The sequence below is a fragment of the Pongo pygmaeus genome, chromosome 4, assembly GCF_028885625.2.
Source record: "Pongo pygmaeus isolate AG05252 chromosome 4, NHGRI_mPonPyg2-v2.0_pri, whole genome shotgun sequence".
In the NCBI taxonomy this organism is placed as follows: domain Eukaryota; kingdom Metazoa; phylum Chordata; class Mammalia; order Primates; family Hominidae; genus Pongo; species Pongo pygmaeus.
In genome coordinates, this window is record NC_072377.2 from 186,133,643 (window position 1) to 186,150,135 (window position 16,493).

The 16,493-nt window shown below is 46.6% G+C and overlaps 1 protein-coding gene across 1 annotated transcript in view; it reads left to right on the forward strand.

Annotated features, from left to right (window-relative positions):
• The first annotated feature begins 6,389 nt into the window (after window positions 1-6,389).
• LOC129036288 (B melanoma antigen 5) overlaps window positions 6,390-16,493 on the forward strand; it is a 31,718-nt gene continuing 21,614 nt past the window's right edge. Inside the window, exons 1-2 of the mRNA XM_054487164.1 lie at window positions 6,390-6,404; window positions 7,848-8,009. Coding sequence (XP_054343139.1) covers window positions 6,390-6,404; window positions 7,848-7,952 — 120 coding nt within the window. The 3' untranslated portion in view covers window positions 7,953-8,009. The remainder of the gene's footprint in view (window positions 6,405-7,847; window positions 8,010-16,493) is intronic.

The following is a 16,493-nucleotide window of genomic DNA, read 5'->3' on the forward strand; positions in this document are numbered from 1 at the left end:
CAATTTATACTTGCAGCACCAATCATCAAATTAATGTCCATTATGCTTTCGTTTCACCAAAACTGATACTTATATTTTATTTTGCTAGACAAAAATACATATTATCTTAATTTGCATAACTGTAATTAATAGAAAGATTAAATTTTTTTCAGATATATCATAGGGCATCATTTTTTCTTGAGTCTGGTGGGTGCTTAGTTCCTTTAAAGCATTAATCATGTATACATTAATTTTATGTGCAAAACAATCATTAAGTACAATTTGAAATATGGAAAAATAAATAGCTAGATTAAGAAAAAAACTATAAATAGAGCTTCTGGAATTAAAACATTCACTAATGGAATTTCAAAACACAGTTGGAATCTTTAACAATAAACTAGACCAAGCAGAAGAAATAACTTTAGACTTTGAAAACTTGTCTTTCAAAGTAACTCAGTCAGACAAAAATAAAAGAAAAAAGAACTGAAAAACAAAGCCCTTAAGAAATATGGGATTATGTAAAGTGACCAAACTTATAACTTATTGGCATTCCTACAACAGAAGAATAAAAAGTAACCAACTAAGAAAGTATATTTAAGGGAATAATTTAGGAAAAGTTCTCTAGTCTTGCTAGAAAGGTTGACATTCAGATATAAGAAATTCAGAGAACACCTGTGGGATAGTAAACAAGATGCCCATTCCTAAGGCATCCACAGTCATTAGAATAGCCATGGTCAATGCAAAAGAAAATATATTAAAGGCAGCTCAAACAAAGGGCCAAATTACCTATAAAGTAAATTAGATTAACAACAGACTTATCAGCGGAAACCCTGCAACCTAGAAAAGATTGGGGCCTAGTGTTAGCCTTCTTAAAGAAAAAAAAAAATGCCATCCAATAATTTCTTTTTTTTGGAGACAGAGTCTCACTTTGCCACCCAGGCTGGAGTGCAGTGGTGTGATCTCAGCTCACTGCAACCTCTGCTTCCTGGGTTCAAGCAATTCTCCTGCCTCAGCCTCCCCAGTAGCTGGGATTACAGGTGCCCGCCACCACGCCTGGCAAATTTTGGTATTTTTAATAGAGATGGAGTTTCTTCATGTTGGCCAGGCTGGTCTTGAACTCCTGACCTCAGGTGATCTGCCTGCCTCGGCCTCCCAAAGTGCTAGGATTACAGGCGTGAGCCACTGTGCCCAGCCATGCAAGAATTTCATAACCTGCCAGACTGAGCTTCATAAAGAAAGGAAAATAAGGTATTTCCAGACAAGAAAATGCTAAGGGAAGTCATTACCTCCAGACTGACTCTAAAATAAATGTTTAAAGGAGTTTGACTTGTGAAAATAAAAGAATCATACTTGCTACTATAAAAGCATACATGAATACAAAATGTACAGAACCTATAAAGCAATTAAACAATTGAGACTACAAGGTAACTAGCTAATGCTATAAAAGGAAGAAAACCTAACACATCAATATTAAGCTTGAATGTAAATGGCTGAAATGCTCCACTTAAAAGACATAGAGTGGCAAACTGGATAAAAAAACAAGACACTTCTGCTGCTTTTGAGAGACCCATCTCATGTGTAATGATACCAACAGGCTCAAAGTAAATGGATGGAAAAAGATTCATCACATAAATGAAAAACAAAAAAGGAGAGGTATTGCTATTCTTGTATCAGATAAAACAGACATTAAACCAACAACAGTAAAAAAAAATACAAAGAAGGGCATTATATAATGATAGTGTTCAATTCAATAAGAAGACCTAACTGTCTTATATATGCAGCCAACATTGGGGCACCCAGATTTTTAGAATAAATATTACTAGACCTAAGAAAAGAGATACACAGCTGTACAATAATCGTGGAGGACTTCAACACCCCACCGACAGCAGTAAGCAGATTATTAGTTAGGCAGATTATTAGGCAGAAAACTAACAATGAAACTGTGGACTCAAATTGGGCTCTTGACCAAACAGACCTAATAGATATCTACAGAATACTCCACCCAGAAACCACAGAATGTACATTTTTCTCATTTGCACATGGAACATTCTCTAAAGTTGACCACATGCTCAGTCATAAAATAAGCCTCAATAAATTTTTAAAAATCACAACTATATTAAGTATCTTCTCAGACCACTGTGGAATAAAATCAGAAGTGAATATCAAGAACTCTCAGAACCACAGAGGTACATGGAAACTAAACAATCTGCTCCTGAATGACTTTTGTGTAAATAACAGAATTAAGGCAGAAATTTAAAGAAATTCCTGAAACAAATGAAAATAGAAACATAACATACCAAAATGTCTGGGATAGAGAAAAAACAATGTTAAGAGGAGAGTTTATAACACTAAATGCCTACATAAAAAGAAAGATCTCAAATTAACAAGCTAAAATGCCCAAACACACTAGAAAAGAACAAACCAAACCCAAAGCTAGTAGAAGGAAATAACAAAGGTTAGAGAATAAGTTAATGAAATCGGGACCAAAAAAACCATACAAGGAATCAGCAAAATTAAAAAGTTGGTTCTTTGCAAGGACACATAAAAATGATAGATTGCTAGTTAGATTATGCAAGAAAAAAAGAAGATTCAAATAAGCACAATCAAAAATGACAAATGAGACATTGCAAAGGATACCACCGACATAAAAAAAGATCCTCAGAGACTGCTATGAATATCTTTGTGTGCATAAACTAGAAAACCTAGAGAAAATGGATAAATTCCTGGAAACACACAACTTTCCAAGACTGAATCAGAAAGAAACCAAAAGTCCACTAGGGCAGTGCCAACAGGAAATGTGGGATTGAAGCCTCCACACAGAGTCCCCACTGGGGCACTGCCTACTGGAGCTGTGGGAATGGAGCCGCCACCTCGAGATCCCTGAATGGTAGAGCCACGGGAAGCTTTCATCCTGAGCCTAGAAATAACACAGGCACTCAACTCTGACCCAAGACAGCAGCCATGGTGACTGTACACTGCAAAGCCACAGAGGCAGAGCTGCGTAAGGTCTTGGGAACCCACCCCTTGCACAAGTGTGCCCTGGATGCAGGACATGAAATCAAGAATTATTTTGGAGCTTGAAGGTTTAATGTCTGCCCTACTGGGTTTCAGATTTGCCTGAGGCCTGTTGCCCCTTTCTTTTGCCCAACTTCTCCATTTGGGAATGGGAATATTTACCCAACACCTGTACTGCATTGAATATTGGAAGCAAATAACTTGGTTTTGATCTTATAGGCTCATAGCTGGAGGAATGTACCTTGAAGCTCAGATGAGATTTGGGACTTTTGAGTTGATGCTGAAACAGCTTGAGATTTTTGGGGACTACTGGGAGAGGATAATTGTATTGTGCAATATGAGAAGGACATGAGATTTGGGGGCCATAGGGGTGAAATGACATTGTTTGGATGTGTTTACCCTCCAAGTCTCTTGTTGAATGTGATCTCAAATGTTGGTGGTGGGCCTAGTGGAAGGTGTTGAATCATGGGGGTGGACCCTTCATAAATTGCTTAGCTCCATCCCCTTGGCGATGAGCGAGTCCTTGCTCTGTTGTGTCACACAAGAGCTGGTTGTTTAAAACAGCCTGCCATGTTCCCCTTCTTGCTCTTGATTTCTCTCTTGACACGTGATACACTGGCCCTCCTTTGCCTTCCTCTGTGATTGGATGCTTTCTGAGGTCTCACCCAAACCTGAGCAGGTGCTGGTCCCATGCTTCTACTGCCTGCACAACTATAAACCAAATACATATTTTTTCTCTATAAATTTAAAAAAATCTGAACAGACCAGTAGTTAATTATGAAATTGAATTTGTAATAAAAATATTTATCAAGCAGGAGAAGCCCAAGACTGGATGAATTCACAGCTGAATTTTACCAAACATACAAAAAAATAGATGGTATCAATCTTACTGCAACCATTCTGAAACATTGAGGAGAAGGAATTCCTCTCTAACTCATTCTACAAAACCAGTATCATCCTGACACTAAAATCTAGCAAGGAAACAACTACAGGCCAATATCTGATGAACATAGATGCAAATATCCTCAACAAAATGCTAGCAAACCAAATCCATCAGCATATCAAAAATGTAATTCATCGTGATTACATAGGTTTTATTCCTGGGATGCAAGGGCTATTTTAACATATGCGAATCAATAAATGTGATTTACCACATAAACAATTTAAAACAAAAATCATATGATTATCTCAATAAATGCAGAAAAAACATTCAATAAAATTCAACATCCTTGCCAGGTGCGGTGGCTCACACCTGTAATCCCAGCACTTTGGAAGGCAGAGGTGGGCCGATCAACAGAGGTCGGGACCAGCCTGACCAACATGGAGAAACCCCATTTAGAACTCAAAACGCAAAATTAGCTGGGCGTCGTGGTGCATGCCTGTAATCCCAGCTACTCAGGAGGCTGAGGCAAAAGAATGGCTTGAACCCGGGAGTTGGAGGTTGCAGTGAGCCGAGATCACACCACTGCACTCCAGCCTGGGCAACAGAGCGAGACTCCATCTCAAAAAACCAAACCAAACCAGACCAAAACAAAACAAAACAAAAAAACCTGAAATCATATCAATTATTTTTTCTGACCAGAGTGGAAGAGTATTAAAAAATCAGTAACAGGAGGAATTTTTTTCCTGACCGTCTTTGGCTGCCTCTCTCGCCACCCTTTTTCTTCCTCCATCTACCCCAAAACTTTTTCCCCACCATTTTTTCCCCACTATCTTTTTGCAAAGCCTTCTATACTCTCCCGCTCACTACCGGTTTCCCCACCCATCTACCCCAAAACTTTTCCCCACCGTCTTTTCTCCCTCTCCCTGGCCACCCTTTTTTCCGCCTCCTGCTCTCATCACTCTCTTTTGCTCCTTCATCTCCCCAAAAACATTTCCCCCATCTTTTCCCAAAGCCTTCTCCCCACTCCTGCTGCTCGCCATCCTCTTTCCCCTTCCATCTACCCAAAAACTGTTTCCCTATTGTCTTTTTCTCCCTTCCTCCTTGCCACCCTCTTTCCCTTTTCCATCTACCCAAAAACATTTCCCCGCCGTCTTTTTGCAAAGCCTCTTCTCTACTCCTGCTCACCACACTCTTTTACCCATCTACCACCCCAATTTTTCCCTGCCATCTTTTCACAAAGCCTTCCCCGCTTCCCCTCTTCTTTCCTCTATCCTGCTTGCCACCCTCTTTTTGCCCTCCATCTACCCCAAACTATTTTCCCCATAGCCTTTTTCCCATTCCTCTTTCCCCACTCCCTCTGGCCACCCTCTCTATTCTCCTCCCACTGGCCACCCTCTTTTCCCCTCCATCTACCTAAACGCTTTTCTCCTCACTGTCTTTTCACAAAACCTTCTCTCCCTCCTGCTCGCCACACTCTCTTCCCCCTCGCTCTCTGCACCCTCTTTTCTCCTCCCACTTGTCACCCTTTTCCTCCCTCCATCTACTCAAAATCTTTTTACCCAGTCTTCCTTCCCTTTCTTTTCTCCCCACCGTATTTTTGCAAACCTTCTCTCCTTCCTGCTCATCCCTGTTCCCTCCTCATGACCCTCTCTTTCCCCCTTCCATCTACCCAAAAAATTTTTCCCCCACTGTCTTTCCGTGAAACCTTCTCTCCCTCCTGTTCACCACCCTGTTTTTCCCCCTCCATCTACCCCCCAATTTTTTTTTCCCAACATCTTTTCCTCACCGTCTTTATGCAATGCCTTCTCCGGCTCGCCATCCTTTTTTCCTTTTGGCACTAACCACCCTCTTTACCCCTCCATCTATCCCAAAACTACTTTCCCCTTCCTACCGCTCCAGCCACACTACAGTTTCTGTCGCCACCAACTGCAGGGAGGCCAGCTGCGGTGCCCCAGGCTACAGCCTCCAGTCTGTCCTGGTCCTCTAAGCCGGGCTCGGAGCAGCTCCGTGAGCAGACACAGAACCACCTGGAATAGCCTGACTCTTCTTCAGCACCAATTATATACTGAGGTTATGCATATGAGGTTCCTGGAGTACACGTTCCAGGATTGGATAAGAGAAAGCCCGGAGGCCTATTCTGATTGGACTTTGTTATCATGTTCTGATTGGATGAGAGCAAGTGTTAGGACAACCAATCAGAGTATGAAAATAAAGTCCAATCAGAGAAGGCCTAGAGGTTTTCTCTCACCCAATCAGAACATGTAGTCCAGAAACCATGCGCATAACCCCATGTGCAGGCTGAGGAGGCCTCACGCCAGTTTAGGCTCTCCGGTATCTCCCGCCGAGCTACTCGGTTCCCGGCTTAGAGGACCAGGAGAAGGGGGAGCTGGAGGCTGGAGCCTGCAACGCCGTGGCTCGTCTCGCTCTGGATGGTGGTGGCAACAGAGATGGCAGCGTGGCTGGAGTGTTAGGAGGGCGGCCTGAGTGGTAGGAGGGGGCCTGGAGCAGTAAGATGGCGGCCGGAGTGGTAGGAGGGTGGGTGGCAGCTGGAGCTGCTCTTGACCGGCTAGAGGTCTAGGAGAAGGTGGGGACCGTGTCCAACGCTGGTGGCTGGAGCCTTGGCCACCGCGGCTCTCCTGGCTGCGGTTGGTGGTGGCGACGGAGACTGCATCTCTGTTAGAGTGGTAGAAAGGTGGCAGGGTAGGTGCGCTCTCTGTGGCTGCACTGCCCGCTTGCGGGGTGGTGGGGGAGCAGGTTTGGTGTGCTTTTGGGGCTGCACTGCCTGCCGCGGGGGGCTGGTGGGTGGCGCTATCGTTCGTTGAATTGCTGGCAGTGGGGCAGGTTCGCTGCGCTATCGGTCTACACTGCCTAAGGGGGTGGAGGGGTTGGAGGCAGGTTGTGTGTGCTGTCGTACACTGCCAGCGGCGGGTGGCGGGGGGTTAGGGACATTATTAGCTGCTGCATTGGCCGATGCAGGGGGCGGGTTGGGTGAGCTATCGTGGGCTACAATGTCAGCAACAATGCCAACTGGCAGGCAGTCGGGGGTGCTTTAGGGGAGCTGTCAAATGCTGCATTGTCCGTGGGGGAAAGGGGAAGGTGGGGTGGGGGGGTTGGTTGGGTGCACTACCCTGGGCGTTCACTGCCCGTGACGGGAGCAGATTGGGGGCACTATCTGGGGCTGTGCTGCTTGTGGTTCGGGCGGGGGGCGGGTTTGGTGGGGCGCTATTTGGTGCTGCAACACCCGTGGCGGGGATGGGTTGTGGACACTATCGAGTGTTACACTGCCAGGAGCAGAGGGGTGGTTTGGGGGCTTTATCAGGGTTACACTGCTTGCAGCAGTCTCTGGGTGTGTTGTGGGCACAATCCGGGGGCTACGCTTGTCGGGGGGCAGGTTAGGGGTGCTATGGGGGGAGGCTGCACTGCTGCTGCCTGCGGAACGTTGTGGAGGTGGCCACGATAGTGGTGGCCTCTGAGGAAGGGGCCCGTCTCCTCTTTCTGGACTCAAGGCTCTGGAGGGTGAACAATTTCTGCTCGTGTTGGAGCGCGGAGGGTGCACAGAGTTTTCGCGTCAAGCCTCTGACCGCCCCAGGGCCCTCACACCCACCATGGTTCCCGGCCCTTGCCCTCTTGCGCCGTGTGGTGGAGACCATTTGGGAGCCTCAGGCGTGGAGTAGTGGGCACCACGGGGGCTCAGAGTCCTGTGGGTGGAGGAGTCAGGAATGGGAACTGGTACTTGGGTGGGGAGGACTGGCTGGGTCTGAGTTTCTGCTATTCTTGTTCCCCAAGGAGCCCCGGGCACTGTGGTGTCACCAGTCCCCACCCCAGGTCAGGAGGCCAGCTTGGTCTAGGAGGAGAGGCTGGACTTTGGAGGGTGGGTGTGAGTGCCTTCACTGAAACGGGTCCCTGCCACCCAGTGGCCAGGATGACAAGGTGAGGCTGTAACACTGCCACTTTCTGCATCCTGTTGTAGGTTTTTCTGGTATTGTCTGCCCGGCTGCTCCAAGCCAGACTGATGAAAGAGGAGTCCCCTGTGGTGAGTTGGAGGTTGGAGCCTGAAGATGGCACAGCTCTGTGATTCATCTCCTGCGGTTGTGGCGGCCACGGTGATGGAGACTGCAGCTCAACAGGAGCGGTAGGAGGGTACCCGTGGAGGCCAAGTGGTAGGAGCCTTGGAGGGTGGATCGGTGCATGGAGAGTGACAGCAGCGCTGGTTCCGTTGGCGTCGGCGCTGATGGTGGCGGCAGCAGCAAGTCTAGGGGCCAGGAAGGGAGAGTAGGAGAGCTTTGGGGCCCGGCCCGGCCTGGGGTGGGTAAGAAGCTGCCGGTTCTGTACTGTAGACCTCAGTGACAGTGATGGACCAGGGCAAGGAGGAGTCCTCCCCCTTTCCTGCGGTCTCTGGAGGGTGCCCTCCTTCTGCTGGCATCTGAGCCAGGTGTGAGCGGCAGCGTTGTTTCATTCTTAACAGAATTTAGGGGCTTACTATTTGTGTATTCTTTTGTTTTTGGTTGTGATAACCCTTAAAGGACAAAAGGCTTTGGTTGGGTTTTGGTGTGGTGGGATCCCCCCATGTAAGACAAAGAGTGCTTTCCTGGCAAGCTGTGTGTTGGAGGAAGTTCACCAAGGGGAAGAAAGGCAATCTCCCAGGAGGGTGGCTGCTGTGGCAGGTCCTCTGCCTCTGGGCACCCTTTGGGCCACCTAGTTTCCCCTGCGGAAGAGGGGAGGCTTAGACCGGTATCATCAAAGAGGCATCCTGGCTGGGCCAGTTGATTTGACCTTCCCGCTTTTTCAGCCCACCTGCCCATGGTGTCACCTGGGGAAAGTGGAACCTCAGGCCACAGGGGCAGAGGCTTCTCTGGCACGCTGATTGCTTTAGTGGATTCTGTTCTGCCTGCTGCTCAGGAGGGCTTCTATGGCCAGGAACTGATGCTGGGACTCTCCTGTTGGTGTTCTGCTGCCTCCGTGTTGTCTCCGGGTTCTCAGGGACTCTCAGATGTGTGAAGGCAAAAAGGTTTCTTGGCTAGTTTGCGTGGTGTGGTTGGGATCACTTTTGCTACATGCCCCTCAGGCACCCTAGTGGGGGAAAAGGGAATTTTAGATTTCATGGAGAATGTGTCTATGTTGGCTGCTTATTGTTAGCAAACTTTTGAGCAATTCTATTCTAAATGGTCGCCTTTTCTTGAGTAGACTCCAGCTCCATTGGAGAAGAGATGAGCTTACCTGGGCTGTGTTTTCTTGCTAGCTTGAGGGTTGAAAACACTAGGTTTTTGTCTCCTTTTTCAGTTGAGTTAGGGAAGTGACATGCATTGCCACAAAACAATTCCTTTGGTTCTGGAGTCCTTAGACTGTTATCTTACTAGCACCTTCCCGTATTCTCTTTTCAGTGAGATAATAAGGGAGGGTTCCTAATCTAAAAGGAAACATGGAATGGTGTTCTTATATTGTATGACAAGAAATACGAAATAATTCTGAAAAATTTAGTCATTCTTTTAAATTTAGAAACTTGTTTTTTATATTTATAATATTTAAAGCCGTTAAAAAGATGTCATAATTGAAATAATCTTTTAACATTTTATATTAATTAGCATTTAGCAGATGACCATAACACATTATTTTTAATTATGTTACATTAATTGCCCATACAGATTTCTTTCTGGTTATTACAAATCTGTTTGCAGAATTTTATTTTGTCATTTATTAATTTTTGTATAATTAGTTGCTACATTGCAGGTATAGGAACTTCCAATATTAAGCATGATTACAAATACTTCAGTTTTCGTGTCTTTTTATTAATAGTCTAAAACTTATAAAATGCTTTGTGCATTAGTATTGGTAGTATGAGTTATCATTTGAAAAATGTTAAGAACATAGCTTTCCCATCTTATTTATTTTCTTGAGGTGGAGTCTTACTTTGTCGCCCAGGCTGGAGTGCAGTGGTGCAACCTTGGCTCACTGCAACCTCTGTCTCTTGGGTTCAAGTGATTTCTCCTGTCTCAGCCTCCTGAGTAGCTGGGATTACAGGCACGGGCCACCACGACTGGCTAATTTTTGTGTTTTTAGTAGAGATGAGGTTTCACCATATTGGTCATGCTGGTCTCGAACTCCTTACCTCAGGTAATCCACCTGCCTCGGCTTCCCAAAGTGTTGGGATTACAGGTGTGGGCCACCACGCCAAGCCTATTTATTTTAGTTACCGTGTCTTCCTCTGTTGACCAGGTTGAAGTGCAGGGGTGTAGTCATAGCTCACTGCAGGCTCAGACAATCTTTCTGCCTTGGCCTCCCAAAGTGCTGGGATTACAGGCATAGGCCACTGCACCTGGCCTAAACTGTGATAATTTTACAGTTTGTCTCAAACGAGGGCTGACGTCTGGGCAAGGTCTGCTGGGGGCCTCCCACATGCAGGCAGTCTCTCTGCTGTGCCCTCCGCCAGCACTGAGGGTCATCTGCCCACAGGCACCCTTCTCCTTTCTCCTTTGGGGAAGGCCAGAAGTGACTTTTGAGGTTACCCGAGGGTCTTTGTCTGGAAAAGGGTGTGAAGCTGAAGTTGATGGCCTCAGTGTCCAAAGGGGAACACTTGCCACAGGCGTTTGGAAGCCACAGGCCTGACAGTGGAGTCCTGGTCTTGGGGGTCTCAGTCACCTGGCCACCCATTCCTTCCTCACTTAGGTATCCACCTAGCAGGCTGCCCACATCCTCTTCTATCTGTCTGTGCTCAGCCGATCAGGTAAGCCAGGCTTACAGCCCTCCCTGTCCTGGGCCCTGGCTCCATGAAGCACCATGTGCCTTGGAAGACCTCCCCGCTTGATCCTGTCTCCCCAGTATCTTCTGCTAAGGCAGAGGTTTCCCTGGGCCCCTGCTCTGGTCCGCTTCCTTGGCACAGTTTGTAGCTGTGCCTGACACAGCCCACCTGCCTGGCTTCTGTCCCAAACCCTCAGCCAGGCCATGTGACAGCCGCTGCCTGTGCGCAAACATTCATCCAGCCCCACCCAGGAGAGCCAGACAGGCACTCACACCCTCACCCGCACACCCCCACCCGCACACCGTCACCCACACACCCTCACCCCCTGACCCTGCTGCGCCCTCACCCGTCTCTCCCTCTAAACCTACCGGGGGAGCAGCTTCCCCTATATTCGCTTGCTCCACCTCCTCCTAGAGCTGGGTCACATACTGATTCCCACACCCTTGGCAGGTTGGTCATGGCCCTGGCAGGTCTGAGGACAGGATGGGCACAGGACTGTGTGCAGCATGGAAAGGTCAGGGAGTGCAGCCTCCTACTCTGTGCCGGCTGCCAGCCCCGGAGCTTACTAGGCTGATGGGGACAAAGAATGCACCAGAGGGGACAGTGACCATTGTCCCTGGGTTAGTCCACCACAGGACTGATGGGAGGTTCACGGATGCACTGAGTGCCCTGTTGCATTGGTCCTTAGGGGCAGATGCTGAGATGGAGTTAGGAGAGCAAAGGGGAGGAAGGGACCTGGGCATGGTGGCTCATTCATGCCTGTAAATCCTAGCACTTGGGGGGGCCCAGGTGGGAGGATTTCTTGAGGCCAGGAGTTTGAGACCAGCCTGGGCAACATAGCAAGACCCTGTCTCTACAAAAGAAAAAAAAAAATTAAAAATTAGCCAGGTGTGGTGGCTGTATTCCCAGCTACTCGAGAGGCTGAGGTGGGAGGAACAGTTGAGCCTAGGAGTTGTCAATAGAAATCAAGGGTTGAGATATTGAGAACAGCATAATAATGAGGGTCCAGAGTATGTTATTAATACTAATGGTATAATTTTGAGCTTCTGATATACACACAAACATGTATAGCTACACCAGGGATTGTGCTCAAGATTTGACTTACATTAGCTTGTTGAAGCCTCTTCCACACACTGTTTGAGGCAGGTACTGTTACTATTTTATGGATGACAAAACTGAGAAGCAGAACATTTAGGAAACTTGCCCAAGATCCCACAGCCACGAAGCAGACACCAGAACCAGAGCCCTAGGCTCACAAACTTCACTGCCTTCACTCCTAGGCTCTATGTTATTCTGACCATCTCTCAGCCAGGAAGTCAGTCCCTTATGCAAATGACATTGTCGGTGCTGATGGTTAAATATTTCTATTCTCACAACATGTGAAAGAGAGCCTGATTTGTTACCTAAGCCCCAAGGGTTTCTCCTACCATTTCAGAGAGATAGAAACTTTTCTTTGCCCCTGAACTGTGGCAAAGAAAACAGAGAGGAGGAAACAGCCATCAGAAGACTAAAAATCTCTCATCTTTGCAAAGAAGAATTCACTCTGAGCTTTTTTGCATGCAGCACTGGGAAGAGACCTTGTTTTTTATTCTATCAACTTATCTATGTAACAGTTTATTGAGAACCTGTTGTGTACCTGATGCACTGCTGGCATTGGTTATGTAAAAATCAATGCAGCATGGTCCTTTCCCCAAGCAACTCAGTCTCCTGCTTGATTCTCTTTTCTGGATCATTTTAATTATGGTTCTCCTTTTAAGTAAAGGACAAACAGAGAAGTAGCACTGAGTCAGATTTTTGCCACTAGTCTTATACAGGTGACCTATTTTTCTTAATGCTCCCCACACATGGGATCTGAGCCAGCTGAGCCCTGAAACCTCCCAAGCTGAGAAAGTAGTGTGGCACTTCACGTGAGACTGTGCAGGAGTCGATACAATTGGCATGTTAGCCACAGAAACCCTGCGAAGCGTTCGGGAATAGAAGGGGTGGACAGGACCCCACCTGCTTTTCCTAATCTCATGGATATCAGGCACCAGGCAGCCTTGCCCCTGGAATGGAGACATCTCAGGTAGGGGTTGTCGCTGTTCCGAGCTTCCTTTGATGCCGTTTTGATCCTGGATGCAGAGTTGCCACATGGAGAGCGAAACCACCAGAACATATAATTGAGAAAGGAATGGAAAGATGGACAGATACCTAAATAGATACATAAATACGTTGCAGAAGTCTGGGACAGTGGAACGTAGGAAGAGAGCCTCAGATAGAGAACAGTAGGTTGATTGTGGTAAAGGTAAGGCTTCACTTTGTTATTCAATATAGTTATTTATTGAATTGTTTAAACAATATGTGTATCTTTATAATTAAAAGATAATTTGGGGCCGGGCATGGTGGCTCACACCTGTAATCCCAGCACTTGGGGAGGCTGAGGTGGGGTGGATCACAAGGTCAGAAGTGTGAGACCGGCCTGGCCAACATGGTGAAACCTCATCTGTACTAAAAATACAAAAAATTAGCTGGGCCTGGTGGCAGGCGCCTGTAATCCCAGCTACTCAGGAGGCTGAGGCAGGAGAATCACTTGAACCTGGGAGGCGGAGCTTGCAGTGAGCCGAGATGGCGCCACTGCACTCCAGCTTGGGTGACAGAGCAAGACTCCGTCTCAAAAAAAAAAGAGAATTTGGGTTTTAGAATAAGACTGGAGTGTGAATCCTGGCTTCTGCTGTTTCTGAGAGCTGTGTAACTGTGGGCAAATTGTTTCAGCTCTCTAAGCCCCCAATTCCTTTGTTTGTGAAACGGAGGTCATGGGGATTCAATGAGATTAAGTCCTGTATAAAATGCTGATGGAGCTCTCCATAACGTCGCTCTCTATTATTAATTATTAATAGCATTAGGGGAGGCCGAGAGTCAGCTACAGACGAGACCTCTGTGGGCAGAAGAGAACCGCAGAGGAGTTCGCAAGTAGCAGTAGAGCTGAGCAAGGAGTGGGTTCCATTTAACGCGGTGTCAAGTGCACTCCTCATTAGGGAGATGCACCTCCCTCCCTTCTCAGCCTGCCAGCACGTGTTTTCTCCTCAGGAAACACCCGGCACGGCAAGCTTTGTATGTGGTAAAGTGGCTGAGAACATGAGCCCTGGCGCCATTGATTTCCATTCTAGCTGTGCCAGTTACTTGCTTAGTCAGTTTCCTCACCTGTAGAATGGGAATGGTGATTGTATCTACCTCAAGAATTGTCTCACCAATTAAGTGAGTTAATGCACGGGAAAGGCTTCAGAAGAGCCTGGCACAGAGTAAGTGATTTATAAATATGAGTGTATATTCTATACTCTGGTTCTAGAGTAATCCTAAGGCTTTCGAAGACCCCGAACGCTCTTCCTTTTGGAGATTTCATCCCACATTTTATCAAACATACTGAAAGTCACCCACATTTCACGTTAATTATTATTATTATTTGCTGTAGTATGTTTAAGAGGTTTTAATGATTTTGCTTGTGGTTGGCTGTGACTAACTCATGGCTATGAGGCCTTAGCAATTGCTGGACGTATTTGAAAACCCTTTCAAAGTGAGTAATTCTAAGGAACAAATTGTTTTTAAGTGTAATACAATTTGTATGAACATCAACCTTAACAATTAATGATGTTTACATAACAGTCCATTATGTAGACATTTAATTAAACTTTTATCTATTTCGATTTTTCAGTTTTCTCTTGTATTTTGAAGCCAAAAAAAAAAAAAGTGTTTTCAGACCTCAGGTTAAGAGAATAGATGAAAGCGGTCAGCCAGGGACCAGAAAGACCTCTTGGCCACCCTCCTGAAGCTGTGGTTCAGCAGAACCAGGCAGAGCCTGGGTGCACCTATAAGCTTATCTATCCCTGTTCTTCCCTTTTATGAATGGAATAACTCATGTCCAAGGAGGAGAGTGACTTGCCCAGAAGATAGTATAGTTTGATTCTTCACATGCAGAGTCCTGAGCCCTTTCAAACTTCTTGTTGTTTGTTTTACACGTTCCAAGATGATATTCAAGGAGTGGTTCTCAAAGCCCAGGGGAGTGACCTCATGAGAGGTCAAGGCTGCTGATGCTGGGAAGACTCATACAGGTCCACCCAGGCTGCACGTGTGTGTAACCCAATGACCAAATCAACAGTGACTTGAACCCGCAGCCAGGGTAGTGTGGGTGAAATATGAGCAGACGTTTTCACCAGCTGTTAAAACCTAGCAGGGGCATGAGGAATCAATCGCGGACTGTGCCTCAGCGAACCTCCATGAGGAAGGCTTAAGGGAGCGGAAGAGCAGTCACAGGTCTCCACCAGCCAAGAGCAAATCCGAGCAGAGCTAAGGACTTTTGTGTCCTCTGGATCAAGGCAACCCCATAATCTTGCAGAGATTTGGGGATGATGGAAGCTGAGGAGCTACAGGGCCATGTCAGGAGGATGGTGAGATCGCCAGGCAGCTGCCAACAAGTTAGGGTTCAGAGCGGTCCTGGAAGAGAAGGAGATGCCCCTGCCTGGGACCACACAGGACAGAAGGGCATCTGGACAGTGTCAGGCCATGTTCAGAAAGTGAAGGGCTTTTCCCATAGGAAGGTTATGGGCCCAAACACTTACTGAGCGCTTACTGTGTGGCTGGCATAGTCAATAAGTGTTAAAAGAAGGGAGAGAAACTGCCAGGGAAGAGAGGAGGAGGAGCCCCTGGACAGCAGGTGCTGTCACTCTGAGGCTCCTCCATGTCCGCAGTTGGTGGCTTCTACCTTACATCTTTATACCTTTGAATTGGATGAAATGTATTTTCTCTTGGTCATTAGGGCACTGGTGCACAATTTCAGTATGACCTTGTTGGTTTGTTCCACCTGGTCATTAAGGTTCTGGGGACTGTATGAAGCAGTATCATACAGGAGAAGGAGGCAGGCAAACCTGGTTTTGAATTCCAGCCTAGCCACTATATAGCTGTGGAACCACAGAGACATTCTTTAACCTCTCTGAAAGTGAGTTTCTTCATCTGGGCAATGGGCGCTAAGAATTCTTGCTTCCCAGGGCTATAGCAATGTGCTAACACAGTCCCTGCTACATCATAGTAGAGGCCCCATAGAGTGCCTTTTCATGTCCCATGGTCAAGGTGGTCCTGCCTGAAACTAAGACATAGCTCATTGTACTGCTCAAGTCAGAACAAGCCAAGTGTGCTTTGGACAACTAATGTGCCTGAGCCTGGGTCGTGAGAGTCCTAAAAAGGAACAGGGCATGGCTCTGGACCTCAGGGAAACAGAGTCAGATGTGGGGGAGACGTAGATTTGGAAAAAAAAAAAAAAGCACCGGGCTTGGGGTCTGGAGTTTGGGTCACCTTCCCAGCTTTGCCACAGATTTGCTACGTGTCGTTGATTAAGTCACAGTTCTCTGAATCTCAGTTTCCTCTTCTCTCCTGCAAGGGCAAAACTTGATGGTCTCTAAGATTCATCCTTGTTGAGTAAGTGCTAAGCTGCATGGCACAAATTTCAGATGCTTCTTTAAGTGTGTCCAAGAAGAAAATTCTCAGAGACAGTTGGAGTGCCTGGGAGTGGCTACAAAAAATTAGGGAAATGATGCCAACATTTAGCCACAAATGATACAACTAACTTAAGAGTCTGCTCCTGATCTCATGGGGGTCTTAAATTCTTCCCTCCAGTCCTTTTCTCTTGGGTTGTATTAGAAAGATTACTGAGGTAACCTTAAGCACAACAGGTTGGATTCAGGTTAGATTTAAGGAAGGACTTCCAAACAAATGCTTTTAAAGGCGTGAGCTTGTAAGAGAACAGAGAGAAAGGCATCATCTACTTTTTAAAAGCCTTAAGACACTGGGCACAGGTATATTTTGCATTCCTGAAAAACTGTGTGCTAAGAGAATACATTGAATCAGTCCTGC